The following is a 23,408-nucleotide window of genomic DNA, read 5'->3' as shown; positions in this document are numbered from 1 at the left end:
GTTCCCCCAAAATTTTTTCTTCTTCTTTGGCAATTCAAAGTCCCTGAAATGAATGTGGTCTAGGTCCACTTTCTTATTTGTTTCTGACATTTACATGCGTCACAAGTTATAGCATCAGGAAAGACTCTGGGTGTGGTCTCAGGGCTTTGCCCTGAAAAAGCGCAGTGCTGGCACCGGCTGTATTCCCGTGGCTGCACCGCCATCTCACGGCCCGTGCCAGAAACACTCCTCTGCTTCTGCTTCGCGGCTAAATAAAATAGATTTTTATCTAGACAGAATTAGCAGAAGCATTTCATGATGACTTTCATGCTTTATTTTCACATGCAGGAAATAAGCCCCGAAATAAAATATGAATTCCCAAACTTCTGTTCAAATACACCAGCATGATCTCCAGAAACTAAGCAGAGTCCCACCAATGTCACCAGTATTCACACTATCAGATCCCAATTAAGTATCAGTGCTCCTTTGCAACTACTGAATACACAGCCAATTCCAAAGGTTTTACGTACAGTCTGATTTTGAAAGAGGGTGACACTTTTTTTAAGTAACCTCAAACTCAATGGATCAAATGTGAAATCTGTAGCTGACCTAGCAGTAAAACATCACAGAATTCATTGTGGTTACACTGTAACGTACATAAAATCTCAAAAGTTAAAAAATTCAAAGTGTAAGGTATATAATCAAGCCCAGTTGATTTTGAAAGTTGCTTTATAGCTGAAGCCCTTGTTGCACCTGAAACATTACTACCCTTTAGTATTCGATCATAAATTTCCAAATGACAACTTCCATAAATTAGATTACAAAATGCCTTATAACTAGGAACAACTTCTGGTCGGAGATGCCTAATACTAAAACTCAGCAACTAAAACCCTTTCAGTGCCAGGCTCCACAACAGGAAATATAAGATATCCAACTAAAATACAAGGTGGAGACTTGGGAACCAGACTGCAATTACTCTGTCTTGAGTTTTCTTGGAACAGCTGTACTAACACCTGAACTCTTATTAAAAAGTACTACAGGATGTTTAACAGCAGCAAGCAGCCAGAACCTGATTTAAAACAGGATTCAGAGGCAGTACTTCCAGGAATCCAAACTTGATACACTTGGGAACTGATCTGTAACCACTGGAAGAGAAATGTTATTTACTGACTTAACAACACTCTTTAAAGACAAGAGGGAAACTTGAGATAGAAAGGCTGGACAGCTGACTATTTAACTAGAAAGCTCAGGTCGTGGCATCAGGATAGCTAAGTCATGCAGAGATCAGCCTGGGTTTGCCACCTGAAGATGTTCCTAAAGCCCTGAGTAGATCCATAAGCTGTGCTGGATCCCATGTGGAGCCAGGGCTAGCAGTACTAGTTAAGGATAGGTAGGCATATCTATTAAAAATGCCAGACATACACTAAGTATTCCTTAGCAGTAAATCCAAGTTCTCAGTGACCTCTGTTATCAGGAAGGGATTGGTGAATCCATGCAACTTTATATGTGACACAGAAAAAACCTGTACCTCCCTTGGACAGCGGAACAGCTGCAGAACAGCGAGGAATACCCAGGCTATAGCTAGGAATATCCACTCGAAGTGATTCGGGTGACTCACTAGCTTTCACTGAACACCAAATAAATCTCCACCGCATCACCTACATACAGACAACCTTAAACCTCAAACTGAATCCCATCCCATATGACCTTTTATTTCAGGGCATAAGCTCACTTGTATCCAAGAGAATCAAAAAGAGTTTCCCATCAGAAAAGTTCTTTTCCTTTATTCTGCAAGGTGTCTTGCAGGTTTCATTAATCCAATGGTATGACATACTATCAGAAAAATAAGTCTGTGAGACAACCCACTAGACAGACCTAGTGTAATAGTGTAAATATTGCAATAGTTATTTAATATGTTTTGCACATGATAGCCTTACGCAACATAAGACGCTGTGTAGGCACATGCTACAGAAGTAATGCACATTGCTTTGTAATTATATTCTTTTAACATAGAATTTGAAAATTAAAGCAGAGGTGTGAATGTTGGAGGAAAAGGAGTCTGAAAGTAAACAACATAGGTTTTTATGTGTGGGGCTTGGGGTTGCTGCTTTATTCCCACAGGGTAAGAATTGTAAGAATAGCCAGGTTTTTCTGGACCCCAAAGCCTACAATTCTTTTTTTTTATATAATATACTGTTCTTCTTCTCCTCTATTTTAATTTTCAATTCAAAGAGTTTAATAACAGAAGGAACCATTTAGCCTGACCTGCTCATATCCCAGGTTTGGTTACTCAAGTACTCCGCTACTCCAGCAACCAGCATTATTATAATGCATCTTCCAAAAAGGCAAACATTCCTGATGCTAAAACATTAAGTAACAGAGAAGCCCTCACTCCCTTTTTTCTTTTTTTTTTGTTCCAGTGATTAAGAGCCTCATTGATGAAAGACATATATATGCCAAAGAGAATTTGTTTGGCTTCAAATTCTATTAGTTGGTTCATACTATGCCTTCCTCCATTAAATTAAAAAGCCTTTTAAAACCTGTAACGGCACTCACAGACTGTAATCAAGAAATCTGTTAATTCATTTGATCCTTTGATATACAGTCAACAGATGGGACTTTTGCAGTCTCCCACCATGGAGCTTTCTTCCCCCGCTCCATCCACAACCTCTGTCATCAGTTTGTATTAGAAACACCCTGGGTGATTGTCGATTGCCCAAAAACCAAACCACCCTTCTTTGACACCCTTTACATACATTGCTGTTTTTCATTAGGTTTTTGTATGATGAAAAGCCTTTACAAAAATCTGTTACATCAGTAAATCTACCTTATTAACCAAATCCATAAAAGAATTAAATTCTTTCAGGCTATATCAGTGGAATCCCAAATCACCTTTGTCATTGTTTTTCGCATGCCAGATGACAGGTCTAGAGTTTCCCAAGTTACCTCACCTACTCTTTTCTGTTAAGGACATTCATCTTCCGCTGGTCTTCTCAAATCTCCCCACACTGAGATTCACTTAACCACACAGAACAATCACCACTGTTAAATGCTTCCATCTCTGCCACATAATTACTGTTTCCTCATGTTACTGGGCTCTGCCACCGCTGGATTTTCTTTTGTTCCTAGCAAACTTTAAAAACTCTTTCATGCTTTTATTAACGACCAAGTTTTCCTCGGGATCTTTAGATTTCCTACAAATATGCAAGAGTTCAGACTTTCATTTATATTGATATCTATCTCCTAGTTCCCCTTTTATCCATTTACTAAATGCAGTGTTTCTTAAATATTAACTATTTCCTCTGTCAATGAAAAAAAGAATCTCATTTCTGTTCTGCCCAAGTTTACCTTTTCCCAAGAGAGCATTTTGTTAAATGTACCAAAAGCATTTTGCAGTCCTTTCCACCTTGAACTGTCTTCTCTAGCAATGGTGAATAGAGAAAGATACCCTAGTGTGATGGGCATTATCCCAGCCCCTGGATATTCTTCATGCCGCTGAGGTATTTAGAGCTCTATTAAGAACCCCAAACACTGCATTCAGTGTCACACTCAGTGGTAAAACCCTAAGCTTTAAAAATGTAATAGTAGGGAAAATGAGATGTTCTTAATAAAATATGATAAAGACAACTTAGGAAAGAGCGCACCCTGGTAGATCTAACATGCAGGCCAATGTCCAGTCTTTGGTAGCAGCCAAGGTTCGACACCTAGAGAACTGCATCAGGGTAGCCAGCAGGGTAGACACTGTGCCAGCCTGAGCCTCGGGGCTTTCCAGTTAACAGTTCTTAATGGACTGTTCTTCTGTGAATTTTTCCAGACATTTTTTGATCCCACCTGAGTTTTCAGTATTCACAACACCCACCAGTGCTGTGCTCTACAGTTCAGTTATGCTGTTTTAATTGTTTTGAAATTGCTCTTTACCTCCTTCACCTGGTGCCTTCTAGCTATGCATTGGAAGAGACAGTGAACAAAAAGTTCCCTATTTATCTTCTTCCTTTTATTCATGACTTGAGAGACATTCCCACCCTGTCATATGTTTTCCATGCTCATTAACCTTCTGTAGTACACACTAAACAGCTAAAATTTAAAATACCATCTCCTATGGTCTACTAACATTTCACTTCACTTGTCTGTTTTCTCACAGCTGTTTCATTAGCCCAGATGAATCTAAGGCATTTTTCTTTCAATTTTACAATTATTTTTTTCCTTTTCTGTTTTGTTTTGTTTCAGGAAGGAGTGACACTCATATTCAGATCCTGAAAACAGCTGCTGCAGTTCCTTCAGCAGTGTCCTCCTGACTTAAGGATTACTCAAGACTTCGCAGAAAGCCCAAGCAAAACTTCACACACACTTTTTCGCGTGACAAGTGAGCTGTTGAAGGAGCCCACCAGCCTTTGTTCCCATGTCTGAGTCACACTTCTCCACCTCCTGAAAAGCACCTGTGCAGCTGTGAGCGGGCCTGTGCTGTCAACCAGATCAGTGAGCTCGTCTGGGTTAGGCAAAGAAAAACAGAGAGATGCTTTTCAATCTGGGTCACTTCCCCAGCGCGCTTTAGATCTCAGCCTTACTACAGCTGCCTCAGCGTGACTGAGAAGCTATTGAACAGCAGCACAGGGATGGAAAGGAGTGGCTGAGCACAGGGACAAGGGCAGGAACAACTTAAAACATTTTTCCCATCAAAGACAATAGTAACGACTCCACACCCACATGAGAACGTGTTCAAAAAATCCAGTCCTGACACTCACCTGAGCACCACCCACACCTGCCTCAGCCTATAGAAATCTATGAAGCATATAACTGGTACTGGTAAATATTACTCCTGAGTAATACATGTTCACATGAGTTTTTCTGCTTTCTACCCCATCATCTCCCTTATTAGGGAACATTAAGCAGTCCTGTTTGTACTTGTGAAATGTCTCTGAATGGCCATGCAAGCCATGTCGGAAATGCAGTCCCCAAATTACAGGCATTTAAAGCAGGCTGAATAAACCTGACACACAGAGTTTTGAAAAGCTAAACCTCCAGCTATTTTTGCAACATGTTCTATGGTGTATGAGGAGTGTACAGCTTAACGGATTGGACTGACAGAACTATTACTAATAGCAACACGCAAACTGGATCATACCAGTTTTGTTATGCAATAGTTCTGCTTTACTATTCATCCTTTCTATTTTGCATAGTTATTTTTTCCTCAGTAACTCCTCGGTCATTGTGAATTGCTGAAACACCCCTAAAACTAGACAGAGATTTGTAAATGACAGTCTTTGATTCCACACCCCTTGAGACAGTAACTGGCTGCACAGCAGGGCACAATGAATTTCTGTATATTCACTTACAAAATAAACATAAGGGCATTTCACTAAAAAAAAAAATTAGTACTCCGTAAGACCTTTGTTTTATATTAATATTAAAAACCCTTACTTTTTAAATAACATTCGTATTTTAGAATCAAAACACAGACCTTAAGATAAAATATGCTTTTTTTTTTAATATCTTTCCTTACAAAAACATATACTACTGAAAATCTTGTGAGGTTTGCATAATATCTTGGGTTTGCCATGAGGGAAGAATTTCCTCTTCTCGTGGTCCATGCTTATTTCTGGTTTTGCTTCACCAAAGTAAACACAATTTTATTCACATCTATCAGGAGACATGAAATCTGAGATTTGGCAATGTTAATACTCACGTTCACTTCCACTTCTATGGACCAGTCTCCTAGTGGAGGGTTCACTGATAACTGAAATTTTTTTGAAACTACGCCCAAATCACCCTCCTCCATCAACCACTGCTGAATCAATTTCTTCCGAGGGTCCTAGGAGAAAAGTCAGGCTGCACGTTAAATGTGAGTGGTCTTGCTAGCAAGATTTACATAGCAATACATATGATCTTTCTTTGTCAGACAAAGTTGGAACATATGACAAATTCTGATGTATAACTAGGTTCCTGTGGATACTTACTCGGATGTATATATTCAGAGATGCTTTGTAAGGTTTGAGATCAGGATAGACAGTGACAATCCGAAACATCACGTCTTGTCCCGATTTATACATAGATTTATCAGTCTGGATGAATACGGAGATGCTTTTTGACATGTACATCAAGCTGGTACGGTTGGAGAAGATGCGCTGGCCATCAGCATGGCCTTCCACCAGTAATTCATAATTCCCAGAAGCACTGTTCAAAGGCAGCTAAAAAGAAAATACCGAGTCTCTGTTAACTATCCAAAATATTCTTGAGGATATTATTATTCCAAAAACATGTGACAAAGATCTGACATACTCCTGAACTTGTCAGCTTATGCAAATTCTCAGAAAGAGAAAGAGGATTTCAGGGCTTTAAACTGTCATTTCAACAATTACCTGAAAATGTGTAAGCAGAAGCAACTTTTCAACATATTTGCATCTAATTTTCAGTAGTAATCAAGTTTTCAACAATGTAAGTATCTATGTATTCATATACCATTCACAGACTCACACACACACACATTGTGCTCTCTCTTTTCACAGTTATTTAGAAATTTCTTGGGTTTGATTTGGGGGCTGATTTTTTTCAGACTTCATAACTTTTTGGTAATGAATTTTCCAAAAATAAAAGAGCTGAAGAAGCTATATGCAGGCAAGACGAGCAGGACAGTAAGAAAACCTTGCACTTCTTTTTACAAGCTTCAGCTTCATGTCCTATGGGGTAGAAAAATCAAATTCAGAATGAAGATCTCATGAGGTGAGGTACTGTTTTTCAGTAGAAACCTCACTGATTTTTTCTCATTTCAGCTTAACGATTCATAATTACAGCACATATTGCAACGCATCTAAAAAGTAAAATAATTATTCTTTCCAAAATACTAAGGAATAAAAGAAGAGACATTTTATATGGTTAACTTATTTAGGATAGACATTGAAGGCTCCTTCAGTGATGGCAGTAAACACAGGCAGACATCACTGGCAAGGAAATTTAGACCACGCGAGATCAGAATGACCATGCACAGGTCTGTCTCTCTGTCTCTCCAGTGGACAGAGGAAATCTAGAGCTCATAATTCAGATGCATCAGTTCATTTCCTAAAGTCAGGTGGGAGGAATCCCAGCCACAGGGGTCAAAAGGCTCGAAGCAGAGCTGCTGCAGCACATGGGAATTTCACCTCGAGCAGAGCCTACACAGACAATGAATGACCCCAGGGACATCCCAGCCCAGATGCCGGCTTCTGTACCGCCGTCTGCTTAGGAGTGTCTCTTTGAAGAAGGAAAAGGGTTTTAACACAACACAGCTGGTTTCAACAAGTAGCCCTGCGAAAAAGCTTAAGAGTCACATGCTTCTTTTTGCAGTTACAACAGTAAATCTGGAGTAAAACCTCTGAAGTCAAGATAACTAAAACAGACAGGCTTGCATTTTTCAGCATAACATATGGAAATGAAGCACTCCTCTTGCACTGGTAATGAAAATTACAGCTGTTAACTCACCAGGCACAGCACTTCAAAAGTATCCTACCAAGCTCTACAGTGAAAGGCTGTCGTGCTGTCAAAACTCATTTTAAGAACACACAGTGAGGTAACGGAAATTCCCAAACAGGGAAAAATGTCACAGGGTGACAAATGAGGGAGATGCAAGTGTCTGTATCGAATACATTTCCTTCTCTATGTGTTTACCTATAAAGAGGAATCAACTACAACTTCATCCCTCTCTGTTGACTTTCTGTTTTTAAAAACAAGGCAGGAAAAAAAAAATCAGGAAGGGGAAAAATAAACAGGCTCTCTTTTTCAGCCATGAGCAGGTGTATGATGACACAGGAAGAAGAGATTCCCCCTCTAAAATCTGGACTTATATAACTAAATTTTAGATACAAAGCACCACACTAAAATAGATTCTGCATTTTCTTCAACTGCAGGTTTTTGTATACACATTGCCAAGAACATATGATTCACATATTTCAACACTCTCCAACTTCCATGCCAAGTATTCTGGAATATATTAAATAGGAGGTACAGCCTTAGTTACTGCATCTGTCAAATATTATCTCAAAATTAATTCATTTACAAATATTACCATTTATTAAAGAAGGTGTATTCCCTAAAAAACAGACAGGATTCCCTACAAGAAGTCCAGGAAACATTATAAACATTCAAAATCAAAATGGAGGGAATATAAGCTTGTTTTGTCTCATCATAGCAGTGAATTGTGCTCTTACAGCATTATTTTAACATACTTGCAAGGATTGTCTTTGATTTCTTCTTTAAAAGTCGGTAAATGCCACTTAGAGACCTCATATATTTTTCTGTATCTTTTTCCTATCATAAATAATGACAGATAGCATGGGTTGCCCCCTTGATTTTTATACTTTTTATATTTCAAAAGATCTTTCCTTCCTGCAACATGGTGACAAAACTGCCTGTTGTACCTTTCTTGATGTAAAAGTCAGCGGCAATGAAGTTGGCATTGCCATGGCAGTCTATTACAACAGCTGAGGTGCAAAGTAACCCACCTTCTGGTTCACACAATCTATGCTAACAGAAACGGCACTAACGCAACACTTCCAGGAGGTCACTGCTACAATAATGGTATCTATTTACCTCAGCCTTACCAACTCCTTCTCTAAAGGGTTGTTTCTCAACCCAAATATGAGCAAGGCAGCTTTAAACAGTAGGTAGTAGGAACTTGCTGTGAAAGTATTTTATCTTAGTCAATACATCCCCCAAGTGAATGGTATTTCTACCCCCATTTTCGCATTCCTAACGTAAGAGAGAAAAAGGCCATCTCACGTACTTCTCCTGACCACACCAGCCACTGTCACGAGCACCTCAGACAAGGAAGCTACTGTTTCCTCTGGAAAAGATGATGGCTGAAACCAGAAACTCATTACCCACCTTCTGCTACACTTTGGGCAAAACATAAGTCTACCATGGCTACACAAATGAAAAAAACATTTTACTATTAAAAAATGAGTCAATTTTCATCACATCAGATAGTGGTAACAGAGGGAGGAATTCACCTCGCCTAGTTTTAGGTGCTTGAACACTCTAAGACCTGGCCAGATTCTATTAAGGAACTTGTTAATTTAATCTTTTTTTTTTTTTTAATTAATTTTCTATGTTTGCTAATTTACAGTTCGTACAGATGCATTTTAATCTAGTAGTCTTTATAATGTTGAGCTGCTCATTGTCATTGATTATCCATCTAGCAAACATTTCCAGATTATTTCATCAGATATATAGCTTATTTGAGATCAAAATCCCACTGGATTTAGGGATTCTCAGACTTACAGATGTTCAAAAAAAAATAAAGACTTTGGTAAAACTTTTTTCCTGACACAAATACATAATTCTTTAGATCGGATTTTCAAGATGAACATCCAGGATTATAAATTTAGGATTCATATTTAACACACATATACATTTCTGTTGACAAGTTAGCTTATTATGTACTTTCACTGAATGTACTTTTCCAAATCCTTAAGAAGACTGTATATAAATACATTTCTATTTTAATATTTCTCAGTTATTGCTTTGCACAATTCTTTCAGCTCTAATTAGCCCTCATGGTGTATCTGAAATAGAGATGTAGTATCAGCCAGTCAAAAAAACCACAAAGCAAAGTCCTGTGTTCAAGTTTTATGATAGCTTGTGCTGATGCTGGAAATGAGCTCCCAAATCCTGTAATTACTTGTAACAAGCTGCAGAGCACTTGATCTGAAAACTCCTTGGCTTATTGGTCAGTAAATACACTCATCTGAGAATGTGAAAACAGCTAGGATCACATACAAAATACATCATCTCATCAACATCAACTGTTGAAAAGTTACAGAGAGTCAACATTTTCTGAGGAAGGAGGAAAAGAAAGAAATACTTACGACTGGAAGAACCAGAGTCCCAAAGGAATCTGAATAAAAAAGAAGAAATAGCACACTGTCAGAAACCTTATAAAAACTTACCAAAACATCAACATTATCAGGTTAATTAGAAGAGCAGTGCTCCTCCCCCATTCCCACACTGCCCGTAATACCCATCGAACAACCAAATTCCCTTGATGCGGCTCATCTGGAGCTCAGGGCACATGGACCATCCAGCCAATAGACATGCAATGGCTGCGACTGGCTGCCAGCATGTACACGCTTATCGGCAAGCTGATTGCTGCCAAACACCGTCTGGACACGAAATCAAAAAATATACAGCCTGGAGCAACGGCTATATTAGTCAGTATTGACATACAGTGTTTATACTTCATTCAACATCTCATTCCCTGCATTTATTCCTCTCAATTCCTGTCAAGGCCGCCGTCAGCCACCGTTAGGTTATGGGAAAAGCAGCTCATCTCCACAGACACATGAAGGATCACGAAGGAAGGACGGCAGGTGGGGGAACCCCAGTAACACCCAGCCCCATCCCAGGGGAGCGCTCAGCCCATTACACACCCATCGCCACAAGCCCGGAGGCACACCAGCAGGGGGGAACCCCAATACCCCAGTCAGAGACACGATCCCCTCACCATCAGGCTACCAGATTCCGCAACTCCCTAACAATCACTACCATCCCAAATCTGCTACAAGAACCAGCCAGAGCAGAACAGCCCAGAAAAACTGAAATGCAGTGCTCCACCTAAATAATGGTCTGAGGGTGCCAACGGTGTCCCAGCTGGGAGCTACCTGAACAAGGAGGGTATGGTTTGGCACTGCTGTCCTTGAGAACGACTCCCCTCTCGGGTACCACTGCCCTAAGACCAAAGCATCCCTCTGCTTCTGCAAAGAAGTTGATTCTGCAACTCCTTCACATGTAAGAAAAACCCAGGATATTTTGTATTAATCTCTTCTGCAGTTTAGTAGGCAACTACTTTTTGTAATCATTTTTATCAAGATTAATAACTTTTCTAAAAGGAATAAAAAAGGAAAGACTTTAAACTACACATTACTAGAGAAAGGCAAAATGGCACTCCACCCCTTCCTCCCTTACATGGTTGATGGAAGATGTGTGATACCTTTTGCAGGGCTGCAAAAGTATGAACTCCAGTCTACAGCAACATTACTTCTCTGTTTGATGGGGGCTGACGTCCATGTTCTCCACTTGAACATCTTCCTTTACATTCACATAGATTGAAACACCTTTACAATCTATTCAGTCCTCTACTCCACCTGAGTTGTTATTTTCCATTGATTCTGCAGCTCAGATAAAGGCTAAAATTTTCAAAACCATGCACAGGATTTACCACCCTTAAGCAAAGGAGCACCCAGAATTAACCATCCTCACTGTATTACATCACCATGGGAATAAGTAACTAACATACTAATGTATGTGGGTTAATATAACTTATTATTTTAACTATTTTAGATAATTTATCTAACTAATTTAGATAATTTTAGATATTTTAGATTTGGCCTCAAATATTTTTAGAATCCAAATAAATGTGCTGTTAAACTCCTGGATATCATTACATCATGGAGCCATTAGTGCCACAGCTTTTATTTTAATTATGTAATGTATTTTAGACTAGACTAGACAATTTCAGCTGGAAGGGACCTACAACAATCATCTAGTCCAACTGCCTGACCACTTCAGGGCTCACCAAGCATTAAAGCATGTTATGAAGGGTATTGTCCAAATGCCTCTTAAACACTGACAGGTTTGGGACATCGACCACTTCTCTAGGAAGCCTGGTCCAGTATTTGACCACCCTCTCGGTAATGAAATGCATCCTAACGTCCAGTCTAAACCTCTCCTGGCGCAGCTTTGAACCACTCCCACACGTCCTGGCACTGGGTACCAGGGAGAAGAGCTCAGCACCTCCCTCTCCACTTCCCCTCCTCAGGAAGCTGTAGAGAGCAGTAAGGTCGCCCCTCAGCCTCCTTTCCTCCAAACTAGACAAAACCAACATCCTTAGCCGCTCCTCAGAGGACATTCCTTCCAGCCCTGTCACCAGCTTTGTTGCCCTCCTCTGGACACATTCAAGGACCTCCACATCCTTCTTAAATTGTGAGGTCCAGAACTGCACACAGTACTCAAGGTGAGGCCGCACCAACGCTGAATACAGTGGGATAATCCCCAATTTTGACCGGCTGGTTATGCTGTGTTTGATGCACCCCAGGCTGCGGTTTGCCCTCTTGGCTACCAGGGCACACTGCTGACTCCTACTGACTCATATTTTCTTTTGCTGATTGCATTCAGTTACACCTTTTTATATCTCCTAAAAAAGTGGGTTTATACCTATCATTTACTCACTTGTTTCATGGAGTAAGCAAAAAAAAATTTAATTAATTTATTTAATTTATGTCCTTCTTGATCCTGGACATAAAAGCATTCCAGGATGAAGCAATCACTTGACCTTTGAACTCCAATAAACATTAATTTTAAAAGTCAAGGAATTCTTTCCTTTGACAGTGGCAAACAGAAGGAAGTCTCAATGAGCTGAACACAGGTTGTCCTGGCTGCTGCCAGAGCGCTAAAGGAAAAATCCCGTCCAGCGTGTACCATCTATTCAAATTATAACCTGGGTTAAACCAAATGACTCACATCCCACAAATGAAGTTTGTGGGTAGCACACTCCAGTACTTCGTTCTGGTATTCAAAAGCTTAACGGGGATGGGTGGCATCGGGCCCTAAGCAACACAGTTCTTTCCACAACATGTTTATGCTAGCGTTAAAGCCACAATTTTTTTCCTATCATCCCTCTCTCCTCTTCACTCAAGCAGCAGTCCACGCGGTTGTTGACTCTGAGCAACCTCACTGGCCTTTGAGGTTTTCCAGCCAGGAGTCTCAGGCAAAATACACACTTCTTTTCTCAGTAGCCGGCGGAGGGGGCACCCTGCCCCACTGCAGGGTGGCAGGGAGCCCCACGCTCGGCCAGGCTTGCTTGGCACACAGGGCCACAGGACAACTGCCAGCTACAGGAGAGGAATTACACAGTCTTGCAGAGTACTCGATTCATAGGCAATGTAAACCCCTCTCCTCTCGCTGATATATGTATTCCCAACATCTACCCAAAAAACTCCATGCCCAAACAACCACACAAAGAGAGACATCATTTTAGCTAAAGGAAACTTACGTCATCCTAACTCAGGACAGACAGTTACTGTTAACTAGGAAGAATTTTTTTGAAGGAATTATGGTATTTCACTGGTAAAGAAGACTGGATGTAGGGTAACTAGCAACAACAGAGATGGTATAAAGCTACCTCCTGAAATTTCTCTCAGTTGTATACTAAAAGCCTAACCCTTCTCTAGCTCCCATCCATCTGTGAAATAACACTGTGCTAAAGCTGGATTTTGTACGACCACAACCCATGACACTGTGTCACCAGAAAAAAAAAACCTTTGTCACTGCTGATAATCGGTTATTAACAAGGAACAGGAACTTAGTTTTATTTACCACACCCACCTGAGAGGATACACATGTGGTACGTAGTGCTACACTAGCTTTAATCTATCCAACACAGCTAATTATAGCAACAGCTATAGAGTGACTTCAGTACGTTGGGAGACACCAAGCACAAATCTGATATTCACACCATAGTCCACACCACAGGGTTTCTATTTCCATCTTTACCCGCGCCAATGCAAACACACTAGTACAGACGCAGGGCAAGGGCAGAGCGCCGAAGGGGACTGCCATACATCGCCCTGCGCAGCATCTAACAGCTTTCAAAGCAACCTTTCACGTAACAGGGCAGGTACTTTGCAGCTTTCTCATCAGGGCAGTGCCTGCTTGCCTCCACCTATTTTGAGAACAACTAGCATGCAAAAGACAGAAATCTCAAGGCAGAAATACTGTATTTCTTCCACGTTCCCAGGCCTGGGAGACCTAACATCAAGTCTGAGCAGATACAGCCGTGATGCAGAGGGGGAAGCAGCTGGGGAGGAGGGAAATTTAGATCACACTTCTCCTTTGTGCAACTCAGAAAGCATTTACCTTCTGAAGCCATGTTAGGGAGCTACAGCCTCCCTGGCTGCCTTGATAAAGCCCAGAGCGCCGTCTCATTCCCAGCCAGTGAAAATCATAAAGAGGCTCCGGGGCATGAGGTAATCTTCCAATTCATGTCACTACGTAATTATTTTGTTAGGAACTGAGCAGCCTGGGCAGATCCGAAACTCTTTGGCGTTGCAGTGAACTTCCCTGTCATGCAAGATTTTCCCATGTTCTCAGAGACTACCACGCTGCAATCAATCCCCTGGAGCTCTGCTCAGCTACGCCCAGGGATGGCTTGGGATATACTCAAGCTAGAGCCGTAGGCAAAATATTTCCTTTATGCCAATGCTGAATTGCTGAAATTCACCATATTTGTCTGTCCGCTTGATGAATTAAAGTTATATTTAATCGTACAGCAATCTTCGGTTTATAAGGAGTTAAGCACGGTCCAACAGCTAGCACTGCTCTGCTGGAAGCTGTGCTATCATGCAGCTGGACACTTTTACCCACGTGCAACACTTCCACACGATTTACACATGACATCAGTCGAGTCCACTGTCCCCAGAAATGGCAACAGTCGTCACGCTCCTTCGGCACATCCCTGCAAGGGATCCCTTCAGTTATTAAATACAGCTGCCAACAATTACAGGTAACTAACTCCAGCCAGCAGAAGTAAGTTTATAAAGGAGCCCAGAACAGCTACACCACCTGCACCAAGTGTTGCAGACCACAAAATGCTTCCTCCTGACCCATCACATCTGCTCTCCGCAGCAGCGGACTAACCAGCACGACTGCGACGGGCCACAGTGGGGAAAGACCAGGCAAGAGCACAGGTCCCTGCTACCACAAGGGATTAGTTAAAGAAAACTCCCAGCTGGGAGCCATGCCCTAGCTGCAGGGGGAGGCAGGAAAAATTCAGTGGACCATTCCAGACTAATCTTGAGGAAAGTTAAAAAACAACCAAAAAAATCCCAACAGAAGTCACATGATCCTTCAAGAAAAAATATCCTTCCTCGTCACTCGCAAAATCACTTCTTTCACAGAATTCCTGAAGCTTGTACTGTATTCATTCAATAAATACCGCATTGAGGAAATACATGGAAATACTGTGGAAACAAATGCCACATTGTCCTGGCTCCTCTTCTTCAGAGTCCTTGGCATTTAGGACAGTCCAGCAGAAGAGGAACCAAAGGCAGTGTGGTAGTGACACATCGCCAGTATACACAGCAGTGGGAAATTAAGTCATCTTTTTAATGTACTTTGCCACCATGCCATTTTTTGGAGGTCTAATAGTCTTGTTATCAGCAAAGCAAATAGGAAAAAATTCTACAGAGCCAAATACATGCATGTTTTTTTAGACTTATGGAGAGCTGCACAAACAATGGCATCTTACATTCTTCCCATCGCATGGGCCTGACCCAAACCCAGAAACTTATGCTACCCCTTCTTGAGCTGACACCACCAGCACTAGGACTAGAGATGAATATTTCAGCTTCCACTCCCCAAAAAGGACAGAGGTTCCACAAAAATGACCGTATGGCTTGGCACAGTGAACTAGCGCTTGTGCCAATATAAATCAGTACAGCAGCACTTCAATCTCTAACTAATTTACACAAACTCAAGCCTTGACTTTATATTCTAGCTCATGTGGCAGGTATTGCTAGAAAGAGACTTTCTCACTTGACCTTTTCTACCTACGTCCTCATTCCTTCTTAGTCCTGTGTGAGAGCGGAAAAATATAACTGGAATCACTTCAGATTGATTTACTGAAATGATGCCACGCCTTTCTTCTGGCAGCTGTGTTCACATATCCCTGCTTAAGAAATGTTTACAGAAAAGCATTTGCTTTGCAGTGGTAAATGGAATTTTTTCTACTGCGGAGTCTATTTCAAAAACTCACATCAGAGAAATAAAAAATAATGTTCTTCAATGTCCTTCCAGATTTTTCTTCCTATCCAAAACATATACTATTTTTGCATTTTCAGAAAAAAAGAAGGAAGCATAAATACCAAGGCCTAAACTGTCGAGGGAATGAAAAATATTTTTTCTTCATAAAAGAAGGCCTGCAAATCTGTCGAGTTCAGAGTTTTCTTTAAATGTGTTATACTCCTCATCTATTATCCTAAAATTAGCACCGAAATCAGCACTGTTCAGTTACGCAAGTAGCCCAAAATACATGGTGTGAGCCACTGCTGTTAAGTTATGGTTAAATTTGGGCCAGACGATAGAAGGAGGGGCAATACAGCACTCAAACGCATGCAATAGGGATTGCTAGTGGACATCAGTATACAGGCTGACATCCAAGGCCAAATGAAGCCCACAGGCCTGTAGCAAAAGGGTATATACTTTGCTCCACAAAGCCTCCTAAACCCTTCCTGCCCACCAGCACTACGTATGCTTCCCTCCACCCATTACCCTACTCTCTATTTCCACTGCCCCTTGTCCTTTTCAGTCCTTTTTGCGATTTTGGAGGTTAAAAGCACTCAGAAATTATAAAGAGAGAGAGAGAGGCTGGGTAACAGCACTGCCTATGGAGAAAGGTATAAAGGGACAGGAGGAATAATCTGAACTGGACCAGAATTTATCACCTGAGGGTCCGGTCCAGAGACAGGGCACCGCAGCTCTAAAGGACAGGAGAAAGGCAACATGCACAGATATTTTTGCGATTAAAGCCACATTTTACCAAATCCTGCAGTCACTGGCAAGTTCTAGCTTCAGTCTGCAATGCAGAGTGTAGGGATATTTTCCTGACAACCAGGACAATTCATGACAAAAAAAACTTCTCCAGCTAAATCCAAAGGTTTTTCCCCAATGTTTTTACCCCACGATGAGAAGAGTGGAAACCCAACCATAGAAAGCACAACCAGAAACATTCATGGCCAGGACAGAATAGATACAGATTTACCAGACGGTATGAAGAGAAGGGGTGCTGTCCTTCCTTTCCTCCGCCCCCTCACCATGGCATTCCCTGTGTCTTTCTACTTCACATGGCAAAGGAGTCATGGTACTTCCCTGCTTGTCCTTTTTACTGGTTCAGCCCTTCTCTCACCAGCACTGCCAGATCCACCCCTGAGGACAACCACCATCTCCCCACCCCCTCAGACAGACAGACACTGCCGATGCTGGGCGACCCTTCCCTTGCCCTGCCGCATCCACGATCCCTGCCACAAGCAAGCACCAAGTTTCCTGCAGACAGGCCCTTCTAATTTATTTTCAGACTTAGGTCATAATTCAGACATTTAATTCTCCACTCAGACTTCTAAAGTAAAACAACCAACTCTATGGATTATACTATTATTGCCACTTCCAGCCGAGTGGTCAGAGCGCGGCCAGTTGCAAGAACACAACACTTAAAACACTCTGTGGTTTATCTGAGACACTGCATGCTGGGTAGGAAAACAAAATGGCTTCATATTTCTAAAACTAAATCATCTCTTCAATCAGAGAACTTCTGACAGCTGTCCAGCAGCTACCATCCCCGACGCTTAAACACAAATACAGGCTCCTTTCAACTTTTTCCCAAGACCAGCCTCTAAGAGCCATCCACGGACTTTCTGTCATGCACATGACACTATCACTGCCTACCATACCCAAACAACTATACTGCCATGAATTATAAATTTACAGCTGCTAGCAAGACAAGTTTTGAATACTACAGAGAAAACTTTCTTGACATCAGATCCAGTCTATGAAACTACGCAGACAATTCAGAATCATCTCAGACTTAAGCCTTTTACACAACTAAATGGGAAACTCATTTCATTCACTTAGTTTTCCCTTGGTGACCATACACAAACTCACAGGCATCTGCACATCCTGCTTTCAAGGCACTATTTGCCATCATTATTATCTATTCTGATGTCCATGAAATAAACACAGACAAAGCCACTATTACTGCAATTTAAAGCAGCTGCAGTTTTTATTCTGACTTAAAACATAGGGAAATCATACTGGGACAAAATGTGGCTAAGCCTGTCTATGCCAGAGATTTGGCGGTATTAATACCACCCTCATCGCATCAATTGCTGCAACTGGAGCAAAATTCCAAAGTCAAGTCACCTCTCAAACTCATTCACTGCAAATAAAACTTTCAGGAACTATTTAAGTTTCCTCTTAGAGGGAGTGAAAGAAGAAAGTTTGTTTTCATATTGGTTTTCTTCCTTTTTCTGGAATGCATTCAGAGTCTGTGATGACAAAGCCACATAACTTTTCTGAGATCACAAAATTACTTAGATATATAAAAATATTACCAGAGACTTCCTTCACCAGTAAATGAAGGCAATATAAATCCCTAACCATACAAAATGAGCACCTGGACCTCACAGCTGCACCTCCAGGAAGTTGGAGAAGTGGGGGAGAAGGGGTCTGTCACTCTGGCCATGTTTTCTATGCACATACTTAGTTGGACTACAGTGAATCTAGGTGAACCAGCATCACCTCTTGCCATGTGCTATTCAAACTCTGCAGATAGGATCTCAATTTTGCCTTCACAAACAGGTAGTCAGGGATCGCAGAGCATGGGAACCAGCAACGCTGGCAATGCAGATAGTCGTAAGACTCTCATGAAAAGAGAAGTCACCTGTGTATGACTGGAGACCCATGAATTTCCCAACTGCTTCCTGCCTACTTCTATAACCCTCAACACTTCAGCTTGGATCTCTTTCTAATTAGACACCACTAAGGACATCACCCTAGACCCGTCTGGAGATCCACTGTTAGCTCCCACCCCTCTCTCTTTAAAGCTACCTTTTATGCACCTGAAGCGTAATAATCAGGTGCACAGCACGATTCTCCTGACACTTCGCCCCAATTCCTCCCATCTCTCCTTAAATGCTTTCCAGAATGTAGAAGAGACTCCCAGGGTCAAACCAAAAGTCTGTTTAGCCCAAGAACCCATCTCCAGCAATGGTCAAGGACAGACATCTGAACAGCTTAAAAACAGAGCGAGTACACAGTGACCCTTCCTTGGGTACTTTCCTCAGCCTATGCGATCTGAGGCTTGGGGCTTGAAAAGCCAAAATTAGTGTCTTTATACTGGACCAGCCCTTGATGGACTTTTATCTCATGAATTTGTGCAATCATATTTTCCATCCACAACACCTGGGACACGGAGTTCCACAATTTATTTCCATCTCATGTGAAAGCCTACCTTCTTCTGTCTGGTTTGAACTTGTCTCCTGAGAGATCTCTGATCTTTCCCTCTGCTCTCCCTGGAATTTCTCCAGTTGGTTCACAGCCTCCATGAGGAGTGCCTCAAATCAGGCACAGCGTTCCCCAAGATGCTTAATTAGAGCTGTGAAGATTACTACAATGCTTTCTCATAGCTTACAGAAAATATTTCTGTATATACATTTGAGTACAGCATTTGCCTTCTTTTTTGAGCACCACAGTACTACTTACAAGCTTTCACCTTTTGGTACCTTTAAACCATCACCCACCCACCCCACACAAACCCTTTTCTGCAGGATTGCTGCCTCACCTTGTTCCCCATCCAGTAGATGCACGCTCTTTTATTTCTCAACAAGAGCAGAACTATGCAGTTGGCCTAGTGAATCACACTCCAGTTTTTCCTCTAATCATTTCCTGTATGGCCAAAATGAGTTCAAAATCTAATCCTCCCTCCCAGCAGCCTTGCCACCCCTTCACTAATCTAATAAACATGCTCCCTTTTTCATCCATGTCAGTCATACTGAACAATACAGTTTCAGGGCAACCCATTTCCAGTTTGAGATTGAACCACTTAGACCTACTTTGTGAATATTATTTTCCATCCAGCCACAAACGTATTTAATAAGAGTTCCATGCTGCCCCCACTTCCTCAGCTGGCTTGTCAGAGTGCCACACCACACTATCAAAAGTCTTACTGAAGTCAAAATATAACAATATCCCGCTGCTTCTCCACCTATAATCCCTGCCAGCCCATGGTCGAACACATTTTATTTGCAGGTTTTCAATCTTCCAGAACCTCTCTCTTCACTCACATTCTCAAAACTATTTCAATCAATTCCCTAAATATTCTACAGACAATTTTATCAGGCCTAAACATCTACTTTACCAAAGTACTCTTTAACCTGCTCCTCCCCTTTTGTTGCCTTAATTCTTAACCCTCCTCCATGGCAGTTAGTTGATCCTCTTAGTGAAGACTGAACACTTACTGCTTCTCAGCATCACTGACCGATGCCCTTCTCATCGGAGTGAGTAGCAAGCCACATCCTCTGCTAGCTTTCTTGCTACCAATACAATATTTAAAAATCCTGCCTTATTATCCTTCACATTCTTTCCTATTCATGGTTTGGACTTTCCAGTTTTGTCCTTTCTTACCCATGCTACTCCTTTAAGCTCAACCTTTGCAATCTGATCTCATTCTCATATGGCTTTCCTTTTTCTGTTGTTTTTTGGCCAGTGATAAGATCATGTTTAGTTACTTTATTTCTTACCCTTATGCTATGTTAGGGTAATGTGTACTCATCCGTTTAATACGAATCCCTCAAGAGCTTCCTCCCTTTGCTTCCCTTCCTTCTTGTTTCTGATAGCATCTTACCTCCCAATTCCTGTTGTTTATTGGCATCACTTTTTTCCTCCCCTCCCCAAATTCACAGCCTTTACTTTGTTTTTCTCTCTCCTTCCTAAAAGCTGTAAAGCCCCTCCAGTTCACAGTTGCAACAGGGAACCCCACACTGGCGCACGTAATATTCCCTCCTCTGTAAGAGTTGCCCCACTGCCACCATTTCTGCTGAGTGTATTATTCCACCCTTCCCAAGGTACTGTGAAACAGCCTGTAGCGCTCGATCTGCCACACTCTCCTTGGCTGGATATCGGTGAAGAACATGGTGACCAGAACGACCTCGCATACGAACACGTAAGCCTTGAGCCACAGAAGGACTCTTTCCCTCAAATCTCGGAACAGCATCCAATGAGTAAGATAAAGCTCAAGTACTGGATGGGATTGCTACTTCCATTTTTCTCCAAACTACTTAATGGGCCTGTTAGCAGGATGGATTCAACAACAGGCACAGAAATCTGTTTTTTTTTTTCTTATATGTACTCCAGCAATACAAAAGCCCATAAGAGAGCACCCTCTTCTCTACTAGCTCCCTTGTCTCTGGGTCGAGCCCGAACACCTCCTTCCCCAACACTTTTCCTTCATTCTGATTTTGCGTAGGTTATCTGCTTGTGCTGACTACTTGACAACTTATTTTTCATGAAGCACAGTTACACATACATTTGGAGGTGGAGGTTATGGACACAAAATCATGGGACTCCCACTCTCTTGCTGTTTGGCTTTTTAGGCATTGATGCAGAACTAGGCAGAAAGGAGCTGTCCCACTAAACTGCCAGCAAACCCCTTTACCGCACAGATTTTCAGCATAGATTTTGTGGTCACCAATGAGTCAGTCATTTTATTCTGAAATAAGGTACAGAGGCAACTCAAGAGTAACAAAAAGGACTGGCGTACTTATGCCATACATTCCCATTTAGCTGTTACTTTACAACTCACTATTCCTAGTGTCTTTCACTGTTCCACATACTAACGTGATCAGAACCATATTATTAAGTATGCAAAACATGCCTTCCGGTAAAAGCAGATTTTCCATTCTCTATATGGATGATCACTACATGTCTGAGCTTGACAGACATTCTCACAAACTCTATCATGTTTTGTAAATCCTAGCTGAGTATTTACCACACTCTAGCTCAGTAACCTCTGTTAACAAGTACATTTACTCCTCTATAGAAGTACAGAAAAGCAGTGCAAATTCATTAACACGTAATTTACAGGGAACCCAAACTACGCATGCTATTGTAAACCCGATTCTTCCGTTCACAAAGTAGTTCTCACTCACTGTGCCTTAAATACATTATGTTGTACCTTAAATACCAGAAGCTCTAACTAAATCTTATTCTTAAGAATTAAAAACATTCATAGTCGGGTAAATGATGACATCTCATTACACATGAAAGCTTTTCTTAAAATAAATTTGTTTTTTCAACTTACATGCTACTTGGTCTTTCCAAATCATTCTAGCACCAACAAGGAAAACAGTCTTTTCAGAAGCTCTCGCAATTAAGGTATAAGGTTTCTTATATACTAACACACACTGCAATGTCTGGGTAGCAAACCCTGTAAGACAACACTTCTTGTCAATTCAAACTACATCTTTATTGATCAGTGACTGGATAAATATGCACAGCAAGAGTCACCCTTCACTGTAATCACTGAAAATCAAGACATTCATGCATAAAATTTAACTTGCCTGTCTGTTATTCCCGTAATTTTTTTTTGTTGTTGACCCAGAAAACCCAACAGCTCAAATTGCACATAAGCCATTGTTATCTTCTGCAGTCATTTTCAATCAGGGTGAGGATCTTTCTGATACTGCATCTCCACAGAAAATGTGTCAAGGCTTGATACGGTGCACAGAAACAGCTTTAGCTAGTGCTTTGTGTTTTTCTGGAGTACGCTGCAGACAATGGAAACCTATTCTCTCCTGGTGACGCACTGACTTTTTTTTTTTCGGTTGTGCTTGCTCACACAAAGTTTACCTGTAGCAGCAACATCCTGCTTGCAGACATTCAGTTGGTCTGTTTTCACTACATTTAATCTAATTAACTTAATTTCTGTACCAAAACTTTGGTCTTAAACAATCTCCCGTGCTACATTTGGATTCTGGAATATGGAGCCAAGCTCAAAATATCAGCACTTCTTTAAATGCATGTGTATGCACACTTTCTCCCTCACTCTAAAGAATACAAACTAGCCACTTATTAATAAATATATTTCTTTTCCCTTTGTTTTATGAAAAGCACGATAAAGATGTGAACCAACCTCCACTCCTAAAGCCTTTCTCTAATGGACAAGTTCCCAAGAATCACTCAGATATCAAAATTCCACTTCCAGTAACACTACAACAGTGAACGTTTTATCAACCATCAGAGGGTAAGCACTCTACTTCTTACATAAAGTAAGAGTTATATTATATAAAGAAAAAATAACCATGCCTCTAATTCAACAAGATCCTTTTATGGGGCTAACTGAGAAATTTAGACCAGTACATGTACCATACTGAGCTGCTGCTGGAGAACCAGAGCGCATCCTTAACTTTAAGCAACTGCAGATGCACTTTGCCAGACAGGTATGTCGTAGCTCTTACGCTTAGGTACTCGGCTGAACTCGGTCCGCAAGATTAAACAGCACTAATAAAAACAGTGTCCTCAGCCCGTCCTCTGTCCCCAGCATCCAATTCCCAACTCTGCCCCCATCTCAGTTCCATCAGCACAAATGTTTGCACACCGAAGCAGGGAACTTGTCTGCCTAAAAGAACATTCCACAAAATAAAAACTTTATTTTTCAGTCAGATGCGTTTCTCAAAGCAGTTAATCCCCTGCTTTTGCTGTCACCATGCAAGGAAAAATACAGGGCATAATTGAGCCAGCTTAGGCAACAGTGCCACTGAATTTGCAGCCTAAACAAGGTAGGCGATCAGTTCCAGCTTTCTGGATATTCAGCACAGTCAACAACTTCAGCTACACACTGCCTCCCTTAATACTTA

General features: G+C 41.3%; 1 protein-coding gene across 1 annotated transcript in view; it reads right to left on the bottom strand.

Annotated features, from left to right (window-relative positions):
- The window catches only part of CD109 (CD109 molecule), an 89,199-nt gene that overhangs the window by 57,282 nt on the left and 8,509 nt on the right, over nt 1–23,408 (bottom strand). The window contains exons 4-6 of the mRNA XM_075144619.1: nt 9,816–9,844; nt 5,934–6,164; nt 5,663–5,788 (exon numbers count right to left, since the gene is read on the bottom strand). Coding sequence (XP_075000720.1) covers nt 5,663–5,788; nt 5,934–6,164; nt 9,816–9,844 — 386 coding nt within the window. The remainder of the gene's footprint in view (nt 1–5,662; nt 5,789–5,933; nt 6,165–9,815; nt 9,845–23,408) is intronic.

The sequence above is a fragment of the Calonectris borealis genome, chromosome 3 (genome assembly GCF_964195595.1).
Source record: "Calonectris borealis chromosome 3, bCalBor7.hap1.2, whole genome shotgun sequence".
Lineage (NCBI taxonomy): Eukaryota > Metazoa > Chordata > Aves > Procellariiformes > Procellariidae > Calonectris > Calonectris borealis.
Note: the sequence above shows the minus strand (reverse complement) of the source record. Positions and strands in the feature narration are given on the sequence as shown.